The sequence below is a fragment of the Balaenoptera borealis genome (assembly GCF_965194805.1).
Source record: "Balaenoptera borealis genome assembly, chromosome: 7".
Classification (NCBI taxonomy): Eukaryota; Metazoa; Chordata; class Mammalia; order Artiodactyla; family Balaenopteridae; genus Balaenoptera; species Balaenoptera borealis.
The window spans coordinates 86,511,369-86,530,196 of record NC_138864.1 but is presented as its reverse complement, the minus strand read 5'-3'; the positions used below and the strand labels follow the sequence as shown (position 1 = coordinate 86,530,196).

General features: G+C 42.5%; 1 protein-coding gene across 2 annotated transcripts in view; it reads right to left on the bottom strand.

Annotated features, from left to right (window-relative positions):
* Window positions 1-18,828, bottom strand: part of BMPER (BMP binding endothelial regulator) — a 255,436-nt gene that overhangs the window by 206,611 nt on the left and 29,997 nt on the right. For both annotated transcript variants that reach the window (XM_082399457.1, XM_082399456.1), the window contains exon 3: window positions 16,852-16,951. In XM_082399457.1, the coding sequence (XP_082255583.1) occupies window positions 16,852-16,951 (100 nt within the window). The remainder of the gene's footprint in view (window positions 1-16,851; window positions 16,952-18,828) is intronic.

Here is an 18,828-nt window from a genome sequence, read left to right as displayed (position 1 = left end):
AAATGGCAGAGGGCTATATACCAGATGAAGGAACAAGATAAAACCCCAGAAAAACAACTAAATGAAGTGGAGATAGGCAACCTTCCAGAAAAAGAATTCAGAATAATGATAGTGAAGATGATCCAGGACCTCGGAATAAGAATGGAGGCAAAGATAGAGAAGATGCAAGAAATGTTTAACAAAGACCTAGAAGAATTAAAGAACAAACAGAGATGAGCAATACAATAACTGAAATGAAAACTACACTAGAAGGAATCAATAGCAGAATAATTGAGGCAGAAGAATGGATAAGTGACCTGGAAGATAGAAGTTATTGGGTCCGTGAAACTTTTTTTGTTCCTAACAGCAAGTGATGAACATTTGGCTAGAATTTAGGGTATTTTATTGGCATCAGAGGTCATGCTGTTTATTCAATATACCTAGATAAAATACTTAACGAATACCAAGTCACATCTTTTCAGTGATGACATTATATCTCACTCTCCTCCTCCTAAACCTGGTATACACAAGCTCATAATTTAACCAGGGGAACATTCATTTCAGTGGCTTCCAAAATTGTTGACCATCAGAAACACCTGGGGGTTAGTTAAGAATATAGATTCCCAGTGGAAACAACCCAAATGTCCACTGATGGATGAATGGATAAACAAAATATGGTGTATATATACAATGGAATATTATTCAGTCATAAAAAGGAATGAAATTATGATACATGCTACAACATGAATGAACCTTGAAGACATTACATTAAGTGAAATAAACCAGACACAAAAGGACAAATATTGTACGATTCCACTTATACAAGGTACCTAGAATAGGCAAATTCATAGAGACAGAAACTAGAATAGAGGTTAGCAGGGGCTGCAGGGAAGGGAGAATGAGGAATTATTGCTTAATGGGTATACAGTTTCAGTTTGGGGTGATGAAAAAGTTCTAGAAATAGATAGTGGTGATGATTGCACAACAATGTGAATGCATTTAATGTCACCGAACTATACACTTTAAAACGGTAAATTTTATGTTTTGTGTATTTTACCACAATAAAAAAAAAAAAAAAAGGACACAGATGCCATTGGAAATTATGTTTCACTTGGTCTGGAGTGGGACTCAAGCATCTGAATATGTCACAAGCAGCCCTGGAAATTCTAAGGCACATTCAGGTTCAGGACCCCTGCATTTTACAGAAGAAGAAACCAAGGCCTGGAAAGAAATAACTTAGTGAAGGTCAAGTAACTAGAAGTGGCAGAGGAGGGAACTGATTCCAGATCTAATTCCAAGTCCAGACCCCCTTCACTTCATTCTTCAAATGACTGAGAGTCTTTACAACTATCCAATCCACAGGCCCCAAGGCACAGAAGCTCCCTGTCTAGATGCCTGAAAATATTACCCTGGCTTCTGCATTTAGCACTTCAGTGTGGTCTTGCCTCTAGAGCTTTGAAGTTGTTACCTTGCATTCAAAGCCTCATCAAGGTGGCCATCCCACAGTCTCCAGAACCCCAAATATCAAAAATTCCAAGTGTATTTTTAAATCTGATCCCTCTGCTGGTCCCAGGTATGGCTCAGAGAATGCTCAGACATTCTCAGGTAGTCAGAGGGTTGCCTCATGTGTTAAACATCGGCTGGTCGATGCCCAAGCATGTCTGCAGATAAAAATCTTGAGCCCTTTAACCACCAAGCTACTGGAAACATAATTAGATGGCTCTGGTGTAAATAAGCCCATCCGAGTAAAGGAGGCAATCAAGTTCACAAAAATACCAATGTATTTTGTTCACGTTCATTATCACATCAGTCCTAGTAAATGTCAGCCTCTCTAGCAGATAGATTTCTATGGCAAATACACATTAGTTCTCAAGGTGAGATACCTGTCAAAAAGAGAACCTAAGGGACTTCCTTGGTGGCACAGTGGTTAAGACTCCACACTCCCAATGCAGGGGGCCTAGGTTCTATCCCTGGCCAGGGAACTAGATCCCACATGCATGCCACAACTAAGAGTTCACATGCCACAACTAAGGAGCCCACAAGCCACAACTAAAGGAGCCCACCTGCCGCAACTAAGACCCAGCTCAACCAAATAAATTAATTAAATTAATTAATTTTTAAAAAAGAGAGAACCTAAAACATTTGATCCTAAACACAAATTGTGCCAACTTCTAAGCAGACTGAAAGAGAGTATTCTCTGATCAAAGCCTGATAAGAATAGTTATAATTGTAGCATGATGGTCATTTTAAAAACAATCAGTTGCATGCGTGAACATTCATGTATCTTCATAAAAAGATATGTGTCACAAATACAGACATACTTTCAACTTTGCAGTTGCCAAACTCAAGCAGCAAATCAAAGAGACCCTAAACAGACGTTGGGGGCTTTTGTTTCAAATCACTTCTTTCCTGTAGTTTTTGATGAATCAGTCCAACTTTCCACTTGGAATACCTAGCTTTATTTTCACAGTTTGATAGCCTCCAGGAAACAATGCTTAATAGAAGCCTCAGAGGAGATAAGAATGTTGGGTTTTTTTGTAATATATTTATTTATTTATTTTTGGCTGCGTTGGGTCTTCATTGTGCACGGGCTTTCTCTAGTTGTGGCGAGGGGGCTACTCTTCGTTGCGGTGCACGGGCTTCTCATTGCGGTGGCTTTTCTTGTTGCGGAGCATGGGCTCTAGGTGCACAGGCTTCAGTAGTTGTGGCGCACAGGCTAAGTTGCTCCATGGCATGTGGGATCTTCCCAGACAAGGGATCGAACCTGTGTCCCCTGCATTGGCAGGCGGATTCTTAACCACTGAGCCACCAGGAAAGTCCCAAGATAAGAATGTTTTGATTTTAAGACATTTTGAGATGATAAGCATCACCATGATTTCATTCCTGTAGTGAAATGTCAGACAGGAGTGGGGGAAAATCATTTTAAAGTGTAGAGCGGTTTGCTCTGCGTGGTGGGCAAGTTAGAAGCAGTAACAGAGTAGTTTTCAGAGCAGCTGTAGAAAACTCGAAGCCCAATTAAAAGTGTGTTTTATATGATATTATAAAAGGAAGCACATAATCATACCAAAATGACGGTAACTAGGAAATCTGAAGCCATAATTGCATATTATTTGGTAACGCTGCACAATACCGTGAAAGATCTACTAAAAATTGCATTTAGGTTATCACTAAGTCTATAAGTACTGAAATATACTACAGCCACTACCACATGAAAATACACTTAGGCTATGGTGATTTTAAGGATTTTTTTAAACCTCTACGGAATTCAGTGAAGAAACAGTAAAGTGACAGGAGCTTGGGAATGGTTTATAGACAACCAGCCATTTTTCAGCCCTACGTATCCATTTTTATTCTCTCCCTATAATTTTCACTCAACTCTTTTTAAGTTCTGCTGAATTCCAAAAAGGACTTAAGATGTATATGGCTCAACAGTATACTTAAGATGTACATGGCTCAATATACTAAATATGCAGTTGATTTCAACAGACATGTACTAAACCAGGAAGACTGGAATTTGGTTCCAATTTTCCTCTCTTCCTCACATTTTTCCAACATGTATTCAACTACCGTGTACCAGGCACAGTGATTGTGGCTGAGAACACTATGGTCCCTGCCCTCACAAAACCTCTAGTTTAGTGGGAGTTACAGAAAATGAAAACACTAAATCACAGTTGTGCCTAGTGTTAAGAAGGAGAGATACTTAATTCCATGGCAAGTGGCCACAGAGGCCAGGAAGTGATGCCTAAAGTGAAAGCTGAAGAAAGGGTAAAAGTCAACTAGATGACATAGGGTGGAAAAGCAGCCAGGAAGAGCGAGCAGCATGTACAAAGCTCCATGACCAGAAGCAGGCACAGGACACTGAGAGAAACAAAATAAAGTCTCCTAACGGCAGGAGTCCAGAACAAGGGAGGCTAGAGAGGTAAGCAGGAGCCAGACATTACAGGGAGGAAAGGGAACAGCCAAGGGTGAGCACTTGCTAGCACTTGTTGTGTGCAGGATCCATAAGGTATATTCTAGCTCTAAGTGCCATTCTTGATAGATGCTTCTATCTGCCATGCATACCAGAGATGCTCTGACTATGGTTGGTAGATTCTAAGGTGATCCTCAAGACTTCCACTCCCTGATACCTCCACCTTGTGTAATCCCCAGCCCTTGAGTGTGGGCAAGACTTGTGGATGTGATGGATGTCACTACCATGATTAGGTTATACAAAGATGAAGCGATTTTACAGGTGTAATTAAGATCCCTAATCAATTTCACTTTGAGTCATTAAAGAGGGAAATTTTCCTGAGTGGGCCTGACCTAATAAGTGAGCCCTTAAAAAGAGTCCATAGGGCAGAGAGACACTCTCCTGTTAGCCTTGAAGAAGTAAGCCATTCTACAGCTACAAGGAATCAAATTCTAACAACACGAGCTTAGAAGATGACCTTGAGCCTCAGATGAAACCGCAGCCCTGGCTGACCTTGACTGCAGCCTTGTGAGACCCAGCTAAGCCATGCCCAGAATCCTAACACCTGGAAACTATGCGATAATAAATGACTGTTATTTTAGGCCACTAAGTTTTATGACAAACTTGTTATGCATCAATAGAAAATAAATAGACTGGACATTGGTAGCTGAAGGAAGCTCTGTCAGGCTGGTAGCCATCGAAGAGGATTCCCATGTTTTTTATATGGATGCCAGGTCCACACCTGATTGCAACACTTTGCATATGATATGACAAGGGACCAGGACCACCATTCTCCTCTGTCACAATGAGGAACATTCTCAACTTGCCCACTTCAGAAAAGTAAAAACTGATGCACCCCAAGTCAGCAGCTAGCCTCGGAAATCTAATCTTCTAACTTAAAGGCAATCACAAACTCTTCACTTAAACTGTCTTCCAAAATCCCATGGAGTCTAAAACACTGAGGCTGTTAATAGAAGGACTGAAGCAAATTTTACAGAGAAAGCAGATCTCTCTTTTAAGTTTTCTTACTAGTTTTAATAACAAAAACAGGTTTTGTAAAGTATGATTTTAATGTTAACAAGATCTTTTCAAACAAATAGGGTCTTTTTTTAAATTTAAATGCCAAAATAGCCTGGTTTATATTATAGGAAGCCAATGTATGAAATATAACATTTTATATATCTTTTTTCAGTTAGAGAAAAGGAGGGAGGAAAACAAATCCCTCAAGTTATTGGTTTTTTCTCTTGTCTTTAAAAACATATTAACGAACTCCACTCAAATTTGGGGGGCTGAATAGGTAAAACTAGTTATACTGTTAAAGGTTAAAATAGTTATAGCTTACAATATACACGCAGGCATCTCATAATCTAACAACTTCAAGAAACACGTCAAGAATTCTCCTAAGCTCAAAATCATGGTAAAAATAACAGTGGCACTGGAATTGAGTAGCTCCGTGATGGGAATGTTTTTCAGAGTAATGTAATTTCCTAAGATGTTTTAAGTGATAGGTCAGAGTCTCAGCATTAAAGCAGCTAGGAGTAAAGCTGCTGGAGACTGCTTTCTGTATGCATAGACTGACTCTGGAAGGATTCTCACAAATCCAGTAAATGGTTATCTCCAGGAAAGGGTACAAGGTTGCTAGGGTCGAGAATAGGAAGAAGCCTTACTTTTACTATAGATGTTCTTGTGTATTTTTTAAATAAATTTATTTATTTATTTACTTTTGGCCGCGTTGGGTCTTCGTTGCTGCGTGCAGGCTTTCTCTAGTTGTGGCGAGCGGGGGCTACTCTTCATTGTGGTTTGCGGGCTTCTCACTGCGGTGGCTTCTCTTGTTGTGGAGCACGGGCTCTAGGCGCGCAGGCTCAGTAGTTGTGGCTCGTGGGCTCTAGAGCGCAGGCTCAGTAGTTGTGGCGCATGGGCTTGGTTGCTCCGTGGCATGTGGGACCTTCCCGGACCAGGGCTCGAACCCATGTCCCCTGCATTGGCAGGTGGATTCTTAATCACTGTGCCACCAGGGAAGTCCCTTTTGTGTATTTTTAATTGTATGAATGCATTATCTATCAAAAATATTTTATGAAACCAGGCATACACATACATACTCACAAAAGAGTAAAGCTCATATGAATTGTCTCCCTGGGGCACTGCAGTACAGTCATGGATACTGAAGAGGAAAAGAAAGTAATTTTAGGGGTTCCCCAAGAAAGTCAATTAGTAAGAAAAGCCACCTCCTCCTAAGCCACATGTTGTTTCCAATACCTCCACAAAGGTTCTTTGCCCATGTACTTCCTCGGAAATTGCTGGTCCACCCACAGTATAAAAGTCCATGGAGGGAGAAGGGGTGTGACACAGATGAAACTGATGCAGGCAAAACTGATGCCAGTGTCTCTCTCACTCCTTCATCTCTGGAGCCCTCCTAATTCTCCAGGTCTTTCCTCCCTCCTTCTTATCTCATAGGAGGTGTATGTGTTACCAGGCAGAAGAATGGAGCATTTGGAGTCTGAGCCCTGCTACCTCTGAGCAACTGTGGGATCTTGAAAAACATCACTTCCCATCTCTAAGCATCTCTGTTACCCCATCTGTTAAATCAGAACAATAATAACCACCACCTCAGGGGTGATATAACATTATCTATGAAAACCTAAAGACTGGGGTTTGTCTATTCCAAAATATTCTCTAAATCTAGTTCACAGTACAGTTTAAAAGACTGGTAGAGTATTAACCTTAAGGCAGGTCATTCCTTATTTGGGATGTGAAACCTGGGACAAACTGCATCCGGGTCAATCATACATAATAACTACCAGAGATTTTGGTGATGCCTAAAAGGAAGGAAAACAAAGGTTGAGGAAAGAGCTGCTCTTTTGTTTGGGCAGCAGCCAATGCACGGTTATAATTGCTAAAAGAAATCTGGTTAAAAGCAAACAACCAGATTGACACATGCATGGAAAAACTCACGTTTATTCCATCTTAAACCGTGTAAACAACAGGACAATTTATTCTGTCAACATAGGGGGTGTAGTTTTGGTTTTTTTTTTTAAATTAATTAATTAATTTATTTATTTATTTTTGCTGGGTTGGGTCTTCGTTTCTGTGTGAGGGCTTTCTCTAGTTGTGGCAAGCGGGGGCCACTCTTCATCGCGGTGCACGGGCCTCTCACTGTCGCGGCCTCTCTTGTTGCGGAGCACAGGCTCCAGACGCGCAGGCTCAGTAGTTGTGGCTCACGGACCTAGTTGCTCCGCGGCATGTGGGGTCTTCCCAGACCAGGGCTCGAACCCGTAGTCCCCTGCATTGGCAGGCAGATTCTCAACCACTGTGCCACCAGGGAAGCCCTGTAGTTATTTTTTTTTAAGTTTTTTTAAATGCTCATTCCTATATATGGTAATCGGCTGGCTCCCTACAAAACAGCCACATAGCAATATTCTGAGAGGCACTGTCATCTTCCAAGTCATTCTCGAAGCAAAAGGAGAAGCGGCTCCTGATTTGTGACCTTGTACTGCTTTAAAGGCAAGCTATAATTAATAATACTCAATCTTTTACCATTATTCATAGCTCTATTTTACTTTGGTCAGCACTTGGTCTCTATAAATGAGCCCAATCCCCTTAAAATTCTCCATGCATGTTTTGCTCCCTAACTATTTACCAGAACCTAGGATGGTTGTCCAGTTTTGGAAATCAGTGTGCAAATATTTATATTTTGCCTCTTTCCTTTCATTTTGAGACATCATAGGATCTTTTTAAATCAAATATAAAAATTAAACTATTAAACAACCCATGGGATCACAACCCATAGAAAAATGAGACAAGGCACAGAGAAATCAAAGACAAGAAAAGATTGTGGAATATAAATCCCACTTGATAAATGAAAGACTATTTTCTTGTATCTTTCATCAAAGTATTGTGGACAATTAATATTTTATGCTCTGTATGAAGAAAGAGGATGGAATTTGACCTATAAATGTTTGAAAAACACCTTATTTGTTTATTATCCACTAATAACAAACATATATTCAGATAACAAGTACATGATTGTTCATGAAAGAACCCCAAATTAAAGGGTGATTCTCAGTCCAAGTAAATACAGAAAAGCTGCCAAAGCCGTCTATTTGACTCTCAATGATCTCATTTGTTTTCATCAAATAATATTGAGATTTTTCAAATTAGATTATCTTTTGCCCAGTTATTAGGCTATTTGGATTAAAATGTATGACAATTATTAGCATAAAATAATCTGAAAAGTACACTGAAACACTTGCTTGAGAAGAATAAGTTATAATTTACTTACTTTTTTGTTTGAAAGAATAGTCTGGCTTCATAAAAGGTAAGAACAATTTGGTAAGCAGTGCCAGGTATCCCATAAATACCTGGCATGGGATCAGTAAATACTTGTTGAATGAATGAATGAATGGAACATATGAGCAATCTGACTGAAGCAAACAAGAACACAAATGTCTATACACACACACACACACAACCTTCCTAAAAATCCTTTTGGAAATATGAGTTTTCATATTTATGTCTCAGCAGATTTACTCTACTGCTTCCTTTTCAATACCAACATCTTCTTCAGAGGAAAATAAGCAGAAGTCATGATAGGATCCTTCATGCTTTTGTCTGACCCCCCTCACCCTCCCCTAAACAATCAACTAACAAAAACTTCAAAGCCCAGGAAATGGTGTTTTAACAAGTGTCCTAGGTGATCATGAGTGGTGGGCAATGCCTAAGAACTATTCCATGCCTTTGTGTGGATCATGACCTTCACCTGGGAGCTTCCCACAAACAGCTCTCTTTGGATGTGATGAACTCCTTCTTGATCACAAAAATGAGTTGCCTCTTCTGGAAAGCCTTCCCCAGCACACTCCCCTTGCCCTCTGCACTCTGGCACACCTTCCCTGGAGAACTTCCCCCGTTGGATGGTATTGTTTTGTCCCTCCAGTAGAGCAAGCTCCTTGAGGGCTTGGATACCCTCTGGTTGATCTTTGCATCACTAACACCTTGGCAAATGAGTGATTTAAGTTCTCTGAGCCTTCGGTTTCCTCATATATAAAATGAGAAAGACAGAAATGCCCCTGATGTTGTGAGGACTAAGTGGTGAGCATAAACCAGCTAACCCAGTATCCAGCACTGGGGGGAAACACATCCCTTTGGGACTACTATTATGAAGGTAACAGGTGAGGATAAAGGTTTTAAAATCAACCAGACGAGTCACACCTCACCACCCACAGGGCTTCAACAACACTAAGTGGAAAAGCAAATGCCATGGCTTTCTCAAAGGGTCAAAGCTCTTGGTAAATACAAGCAGGTTCCACTTTTCATCACACCAGAAGGTGACCAACATATAGAAGACCTTGTTTTCCTGTAGGAACAATATCATCACTGAGCCTGGCCTCAAAACAAAGAATAGGAATGATCCTTAAAGACCCATAGAGAATGAGCATAGTCTTTACGGATGTAATAAATATAAACTTCTGTAATTATTTAAAGGAATGAAATGAGACTCCACATAATTACAAATAAACTATGAACACTAATTACAAGTGTTCCCAAATATACATCAGTACACATAGAATATAGATATAAACATAAGCGTAAATTAATATGGGAATTTTAAATGGCCCAAATTTCTTAAGAGACTGTCCAAGAAAGAATGAGCTGATGATATGCCTTCTTCTCTTTGTGCTTTCCCCCTATTGGAAGTATCAAAACAAAAAGTAATAACTTCAGAGAGTCTTCAAATTCCTCAAATGTGAAGTATGTTTGATAACTGAGATGATGAAAATGAGGATGATGATATTTTCTCATTGAAAAATCATTCTTAGAAATAAGAGGCATGTAAAACAGTCCCCCTTTCTTCATCTAGCCTATATTCTAAACTTAGTTGATTCTGTTACGGCAGTTCAGTTCATTGGGTGAAATTTTGCAAAAATACCACCATTCAAGTCTTAATTTGTTGACAACTGTCGGTGCTTTCTATATTTCATTGAAAAACAAAAAAGAATTGCTGACCCTCAGTTAGGTTCTTTAAAAGGAACTTGATACCATTTCTCACAAAACCACAAAAAGGGGAGGAAAATATCCCTTGTAATATGGGAGAAACCCAGAACAGGAAAGAATTGGGATAGGAGTGTGCATGTGGCAGTCTCAAATAAAGAGTTGGCTATATGGGCAGTGTATGGGCAACATGGCTATATGCGCAAGTTTTTAAGGCAAAAGCAGCTGATTCGCCTAAATGTTGCTATGTGTAATACCAACTTCTCCTCTAGTCTATCATAATCTTTTAGGAAGAAAGGCTTGAAAACTCTCAAAGGAATAGGAAAGGAGACTAGCCTTGCCTCTTTTGGAGGCCGCTGAGTAAGGTCCATTACAATTTAACTTGTGCACGCCTCTCCCCACAGCACTTTGATTTCCAGGTCTGTCTTTGAGCATCAGACACGCAGGGGCACAACAAGAATGGCAAGTTGGTTCCCCGTAGCTTGGCATAAAACTGAAAGTCTAAACGTCTATCAACAGGGAGATGTTAAATAAATTATTGTACGTCTGTGCTATGGGATCCACACAACTAAAAAGCATGGACTGGCATGGGAAAATTCCTAAATCATATTAGTGTAGAGATATTTTTAAAAAGCTAACTGTGAGAGAAAAATTACTATTTAATTTCACTTATGTAAAAATAAAACCACACATACAAAATTACATATATATATAAATGTGTGTATATGTAATAAACTGGAAAAGGTCTGGGAAAGACACAATAAATTGATAACAGTTGTTATTTCTGAAAAGAGTGGGTTTTTGTAGCTCAGAAAAGACTTTACTCCCTTGTTTAAATTTTTAGTATGATAATGTATTGATGCAGTAGTGAGATAGCTACTACATCAATAGTTAAAATTAAAAATAAAGTTAAAATTGAAAATAATTATGCTAAGGAAGGGAAAGAGGAAGAGAAAGAAGTTGGAAAAGAAAAAAAAAGTTTCAGCAAATGATGGGAGGTCCTTTGCCAGTTCTTGGGGCTCAAGTCCCACCACCCTCCCCGCCGTTTATTTACACAACTGAATAACTAGGAAGAGTTTTGATAACCATTCACCAGCACTTCAACATTTGAGTTACATTTTCTTGGTCATTATCTACTTTTCTTTCTCTCTTATACCATCATTCTAATGATTAAAAAAATTTCAAAATAGCAGGAGAGCAAAGGATCACAGCCTCACAGCTACGAGGGGCAAAGAGATTTCACCCCAAAGATGCACTGACCAGGGCAGATATCGACCAAGAGCCTCTCACAGATGTGCTTCTCATTCCTTCATCAGAAAGACCCACCTTCTCTCTTCCTTTCCTTTCTTTACCTGGTAGCAGTGGTTCTCAAGCCTCAGCCCCCATGAGAGTCCCGGTGGTGACCTGAAAATGTAGACTCACGGGACCGGGGGCAGAGCTTGTGATACAGCAGGCCTGCAAGCCTAATGATGAGACCAGTCTGTCCCCCATCGCTGTCATTTACTACCTCTGTCGCCTTGGGGCTCTCAGTGCCACCACTTCATGTGTAAAACGGGGCTATGATAGTACCTCCCTGAGTAGGCTGTGAGGATCCAGTGCCTGACTCTGCATAAGGACTATATATACGTTCGAGCCCCTGCAATTTTGATGAAGATGATTAGGATCTCAGTTACTACTGTTATTGGGCAAGTCCCAGGAAGCTGTATTATCATAGGTAAGTCTTTGGGCCACTGCATTTTGAGAAACACTGCTTACACTCACAATCCCCTCAGGTAAGAGGAAGAAAAAACAACCACAAACAATACTCCAGGGAAACTCAAAGCAACTAGCTTGGACTACTGCTGCATCCAGTTAGCAATACTAGATTTCCCCTTCCCGTGTGCCTGCTGATGGTAGAAAGGTTTTCTAGAAGGGGAGTCTTTGCTGGGAAGCCTGGTAGGCCCAGGCCCTTCACCCATTCTGCCAGGTTAGGTACGTACTGTGCTCACCTTTACAAGAGGGCGGATCTGTCTGGTGACCAGCTTTAAAAACAGCATAAGGTGGTACCTCTGAATGCAAATGACTTTCAGAATACAGGAGAATTAAGTCCATCAGCTCTCCATTCACCATGCGTTAACTAGCCGGAGGGGCTTTGAGGTCCCTTCAACGCCCTGAATCCGCTTCCTGGACCCGCCCCGGAAGCAGAGGAGGGGCCTCGGGTCCGGAGGCCGGAAGCCCTGGAGGGAGGAGCCCTGGAGGGAGGAGCCCCGGAGTCGCGGGCGGAAGTCGGTGTGGCCCCGGTTGATGTCCTGCATCTCCCCTCCCCTCTCTTCCTACCGGTTGGCGCTGGTCGCTGCCAGCGCGGCACGGGGTCCCCGAGAGTAAGAGCCGCGGTGGCTGTGGACCGGGAGCGCCCGCGGGTGTTCCAGGCCCTTCCCCTGCCAGGCACAGAGCGCCAGGTCTGTAGGAACAGGGTGCGAGTCCTGGCTAGCCATTGCAAACTTTTTGTGACTTAGTGCAAATCGTTAAGTCAGTTCCCCATCTGTAAAATGGGCTTCGTATTACAGATTTAGCACAGTCAAATAAATGTATGCGTCGACCGCAAAACAAACAAACAAAAAAAATTGACCCTGAGATAATCTTGCCTGGACATCATTCTGCTCTAAAATAAAGTATTATCAACAAACTCATTACTACGACTCCTCACGCAATCATTCTAAGTAAAAGTTAAAACCACCAGTGTTAGCACTGACCACGCCCGTTGGAAGAGGGCTTACGAGAAGCACAGCTGCCGCGGTTGTCTCAGTATCTGCTCCACACTGAGGATTTGCTGCTGTCCTTGTTCCACTGCGTGATCAGAGGACACGAGATGGGGAGGAGAGGTTTACCCAGATTCCTTGGGAGGCCAAATCCAGAGTGGTTTCTGGGTTCACATCAAGATCTCCTCTCTACCCAGGCAATGCTCTTGATCCTCCCTTTTTGGTCGTTATTCCTTTACTGCACATGTTCTTTGGTTTCAGCTTCTTGTACTTACCCTTGCCCAATGCTAAAATCCAGGGTATAACCTAAATGCCCAGGAATGGAGAAATGACCCAATGAATGTTGGTACATTCCCACGCAGATTCTTATGTGCCCATTAAGGACAGTATTTCCAAACAAGTTGAGAAGATGTTATGCCCTGATGTTAAGTGGGAGAAGAAAAAAAAAAAAAAGCAAAAAAACCCAGAAATAACACAATTCGATAGTAAGATGTCAACTAGGTAAACACTTCGACGTGGGAAAAAAATACAGAAAACATATATCAAATATTAACTGTTGTTACTTCTGGGTGGTGGGATTATGAGTAATTTATTTTCTGCTTTTCCACAGTTTAGCCTATTTTTAAAAGCTTCTTCTATGAGCATATGTAACTATTCTAATCAGAAAAACATAAATAAACCAGTGCAAATACAACTGTGTCCCTTAAAACCCAGGAGACAAAAACTGTATTATGGAGTGGAAATAGAGAAAATGAAGGGGGGCATCTTAAGAGCCCCCTCTACAGCCTGACAAGTCAGCACTTTTCAGGAGTCTCTCTCAGGAAGGTCCACCTCAGGGCAGGCTGGGGATTCTGATCTCCCCCAAAAGGCCTGGACTTTACTGTCAGAAAGGGAACTCAGGGCGCTGAATTCACTGGTCTATTCTTGGGTCCAGTTTAATTTGAAGAGACTTTATCATCTTTTTTAATTTTATTTATTTATTTATTTATTTATTCTTGGCTGTGTTGGGTCTTCGTTTCTGTGCGAGGGCTTTCTCTAGTTGCGGCAAGCGGGGGCCACTCTTCATCGCGGTGCGCGGGCCTCTCACTATCGCAGCCTCTCTTGTTGCGGAGCACGGGCTCCAGACGCGCAGGCTCAGTAGTTGTGGCTCACAGGCCCAGTTGCTCCATGGCATGTGGGATCTTCCCAGACCAGGGCTCGAACCCATGTCCCCTGCATTGGCAGGCAGATTCTCAACCACTGCACCACCAGGGAAGCCCGAGACTTTATCATCTTAAGCTCAAAAAGAGTACTCATGAAATGTATTTGTCACAAGTATCCCTTTCCCTTGGAAGATTAGGATGATCAAAGGACAGAATGATGATAAAGGAAACAGCAGGACAAGAAGGCAAGTAGGTTACACACTACAGCAACCCAAAGTGCCCTCCTGTGCTACGGTTAACGGGAAATGAACCTAATGCCTTGGGCATGGTTCCTTCACACATTCTGCTTCCACCCTGTAGCATCCAACTCATCTCTCACTGGCGAGGCAGCCTTGCAAGATGAAGATGGTAAATCAGCCGTTAAAAAAAATAAAGAATTAAATAGAAGAGGTTCTTTAAGGTGAATCAATGATAACTTAGACACACATTGGCTCAGTAATGTATTCTTTTCTTTCTTTTTTTATTTTATTTTATTTATTCTGGCTGCATCGGGTCTTAGTTGCGGCACGTGGGATCTTTGGTGAGGCATGCGGGATCTTCTGTTGCAGTGCGCGGGCTTCTCTCTAGTTGTGGCGTGCAGGGTTTTTGTTGTTTTTGTTGTTTTCTCTCTCTAGTTGTGGCCCGCAGACTCCAGGGCACGTGGGCACTGTAGTTTGCGGCACGTGGGCTCTCTCGTTGAAGCTGGCAAGCTCAGTAGTCGTGGTGCTCAGGTTTAGTTGCCCCGAGGCACGTGGGATCTTAGTTCCCCCACCAGGGATCGAACCCACGTCCACTGCATTGGAAGCCGGATTCTTTACCACTGGACCACCAGGGAAGTCCCAGTAATGTATTCTTAATTGGAATTACTTTATCTGACCATCAGCTTGGGAGACTCCTAAGAAATTACTATTTCAGGTCTTGCATCAATAGCTCTCAGAAGTCACGTGAGTAAAACATCTGCCTCCCAACTCCGTAGGAAAGAGATGAGAAGTAAATGGCTGATTTCTCCTGCTCCAAAAGGCTTCAGAAGATGCATTTTTATAGTCAAGTCCATCAGGTATTTACAGAGCACCTACTATATTTATATTAACCGAGAAATGTTTGCATGCCAGGCACTTTGCTAAACACATTGACTGTGTCTCGCCATTAGCTCCCTCCGACACAATTATTATCCTCATTTAACAGGAGAGGGAACTGGGGTAGAAAGAGGTTCCATGTCTCTACCTGCTCAAGTGAAAACCTTGGGGTATTAGTTTCTCAGGTTGCTGTGACAAATTACCACCAGCTTGGAGGCTTAAGACAACAGAAATGTATTCTCTCACAGTTCTGGAAAGTAGAAGTCCAAAATCAAGGTGTTGTCAGGGCCATGCTCCATCTGAAGCTTCTAGGGAAGACCCCTCCTGGCCTTTTCCCAGCTCCTGGTAACCCGAGGCATTCCTTGGCTTGGGGCAACACAACTCCAACCTCTGCCTCTTATTTATTTATTTATTTATAGACTTAAACATTATAGTTTAAGTCTATAAATAGTAACTATAATAACTATAGTTACTCACAAACAACTTGGCATTAATCCTTGACGTGTGGATTTCATATAATAGTGTGCGTTGTAAAGTTCAAAGTCCTCCTTGAGCGTAGAGACTTGTGGGTTGTCACTAGAAATGGCGCTTTAGTTTACTTGGTTTCTATGGAGCTCCTTTTGAGAGCTCTACAGAAGGGAGCCTCCCCTTTGTAGCTCCAAAAAAGGATATTCTTCTGTGGGGGTAGAAATCACCTGGTCAAGATCTCTTTCAGAGGTTCCCACCCAGGCTGCACATTAAATCTCCCGGGAGCTTCTTCAAAAGACAGATGCCTTAGCCCCCCTCCCCAGGGCAAGTGAATCTGAATCTCAGCAACAGAGCCCAGGCGTCTATACCTGCCCCTCTTGTTATACAGCCACGTTCTCTGTGTGTCTCTGTCTGCTCTTCATATAAAGACACCAGTCATATTGGATTTGCAGCCACCCTAATCCGGTATGACCTTATCTTAACTAATTACATCTCCAAAGATCCCATTTCCAATTAAGGTCACATTCTGAGGTTCCTAATGGACATGAACTTTTGGGGAACACTCTGCAACCCAGGATGCATCTTCAGGGTGAGAAATCTCTTTGCAACCCAGGACTGTTGGATTTGGACTTGGCAGTGTGACTCCGGAGCCCACATCCTGAACAACTGTGCTCATTTTGACCTCTGCGGGACCACACTGCATACACTGACATACACTAGGTGACATCAGAGCGTGACCTGGCTCCTGTCCTGAGTAGCTGAGGATCTACTGAACACAAACAAGACAATGAAAAAGCACATCACTGAAGTATCTGTGTGAACTTCTGGATGCCATGGAAACTTAACCAGGAGAGTGACGGATGAGGGCTGGGGGACCTTGAGCACAGGCAGCATCTGGGCAGGTTGGAGGAAAGACCTGAGCTAAGGCAGAGGCAACCTAGAACAGTGTGTTTGAGAGAGACAGGCGCGCCGGAGGGCCACAGGAGATGGGGGTGGAGTAAGGGCGTTTTAGAGATGCTTCAAAGACAAAGGGAAGGACTTAGATTTAATTTGGAAGGAAAGAAAAAACTTTAATAGGGACCAAAATGATAAAAATTGGTCTAAAAGACTCCTCTGGCAGAGCTGGGCAGGGCGAGCGTAGAGCCTGGAAAAACTGAGTGTTGAAACTTCGTGAGAGAACAGGCTTGCGTGCGTGTGTACCAACCTGCAGAGGCATCATGTTTACATCTCTTCTGTGGCATTTTAACAACTTGCCTTAGAAAATAAACCAACGATGCAGATGCTCACCATACTTTCATCCCCTACTAGGAGGACCCCCCCTTACTACCAACTCCCCAACACTCACACACACAGCAGCTTCTCTCCCAACACCCACTTGCACCCCAGCCAAGAGCTGAGTGAAGAGAAAGGTGAGAGAAAGAGAAATTAAAATGCCTGCAGGAACAGCCAAAAAAGGCAGCCAAGACATAAATTACCTTTGCACCGCTCGCAACAGGCTCCCCTCTGCTTGATGGCGAGGGCACAGTCTCTCGACAGCACTGGGCACTTCTCTCTCTTACAGGTCACTTCCTTGTTCTAGGCAAAAAGGACAAGAAACATTTGAAATCAACTTCAAAACAGAATCCCCAGAATCCTAGCACATGGCTGAGGTTTTCCTAGCTTCCCTCTTCCTATCTTGCCTTCATCTTGGCGAGAAAACTCTGTGATAGCAAATGAGATTTTGCTCTTTCTGGAACAAAAATATCCTTCCAGGAATAGATTGAGATTAGGGGCAGATGAAAGGGGATGAAAAGTCCCTTCTTTACCAGCCAATTTAACCTAGATAACCGAACTCCGAGAGAGAGAGGCTTTCTCCCGCCCTGCTCTAAGGTTTCTTTTCAGTACACACTATAGAAATGATAATATTTGTGTAAATCATATTTTGCCCATTGGGCTACCTGGGCCAGGACTGCATCGTGAGAACAAAAATATTTGCACACGGCCATCCAACAATCCTTAATAGTAGAGTGAATTAAAATGCAGCAATCTAAAGTTCCAACTCAAATAATGACAAAGTTGAGTATTGAATCGGCTCAGTAAGAGAAAAAATAATATTCCCTATGCCAAGCAGAGACACAGGAGTCAGTGTTTTATAGCTGTGGGACAGCTGCATTATATTAGCACTTATGCTAATGACAGTGTGGTGAGCATTTGCATCTTTGGTTTTATCCTGAAAAGTTAGCTGTTAAAATGACCTCAAGAAGATCCAAATATGATGCATATACCTGTTTGGAGAACAGGATGCACATGGACCAAAAATACTATGTCACAACACTTCAACGAGATTGGAGCTGTAACAAGGGTCTACTAAATGCTAGGTGCTGTGGCTTTCATTCCTATTAAAATGCTGTGAGATAAGTATTATCACTATCTCTTGTTTATAAACAGGAAAACTGCTGTTCAGAGAAGGTCTATGACTTTTTCAAGATCATACAGCTTTGCGGTGGCAGAGGTGGATTTCAATATTGAGCTCACAAATGTGTACAATGCCCACGCCCTACCCTGAGTTAAGGCTGGGATGACCACACTCATTGCCTGATTTAGGGAGAGATCAGAGAGGAGCAACTGACCAGCCCTCTGACCTCGAGATGAATTCAGAACCCTCCTGGAATATGTGCAGGAGAAATCCTGACTCAGCCCTGACAATGACCTTGGGAAGATTCACAAGTGTAACCAGTATGCTTCAATGTCAAGAGTAAGGAAGATCTCCCCATTTCTATTCCAGCACCAAGGAGGGGTGTGAGGGGGTGAGGGGTGTGAGAGTGTTTAAGTGTGTGTGTGTGTTGGGGACCTGGGGTCCAAGCTGAGCCCATACACCAAATTCTAGCTCTAAAGCAGTTCTCAGATAAAACATGTCACCTTCTGTGCTGCCCTCCAGTTCCCTAGGAGTTGCAGAGCCCCTCAAGATGTTCCCAGGGTCTAATTCTAAAATGAGTCCAGATTGTCATCTCCTCCCTTTTTGAATGAGCAGAACCTCTGAGAGTCCCAGAACCCCACTCCCTCCAACTCACCAATCACCCCACCCCCCTCAGAGTAAGGTATATGGAGCCTGGGGACGGGTGAGCCTCGCCATTCCAACAGCTCTATTTCTACACAGTCTTGTTGTCTCACTGCGCTGATGGCTTTGCAAGGCCACTGAAGCATGGGAATAATGAGCCCACCCCGATCGGTGCTGCTCAAACGTCCCCACGTAGAAAATGGCCATCATTACCGAGGCCAATGTGGTAAACACACAGATGGGGCCGTCCCAACACCTGCCTGGCCACTCAAAGAGCGAGCATCAGTTCTTAGCCACTGTACCCACTCCTGCAGGGCTGGTGTGCAGACCTTCTGTTTTTTCGTTTATTGGTTATTGGTGTCTGATTGTAAGGTGTGGTTGACCTGAGTAATCCAGTCTCCTTTTCTTTCCCCCT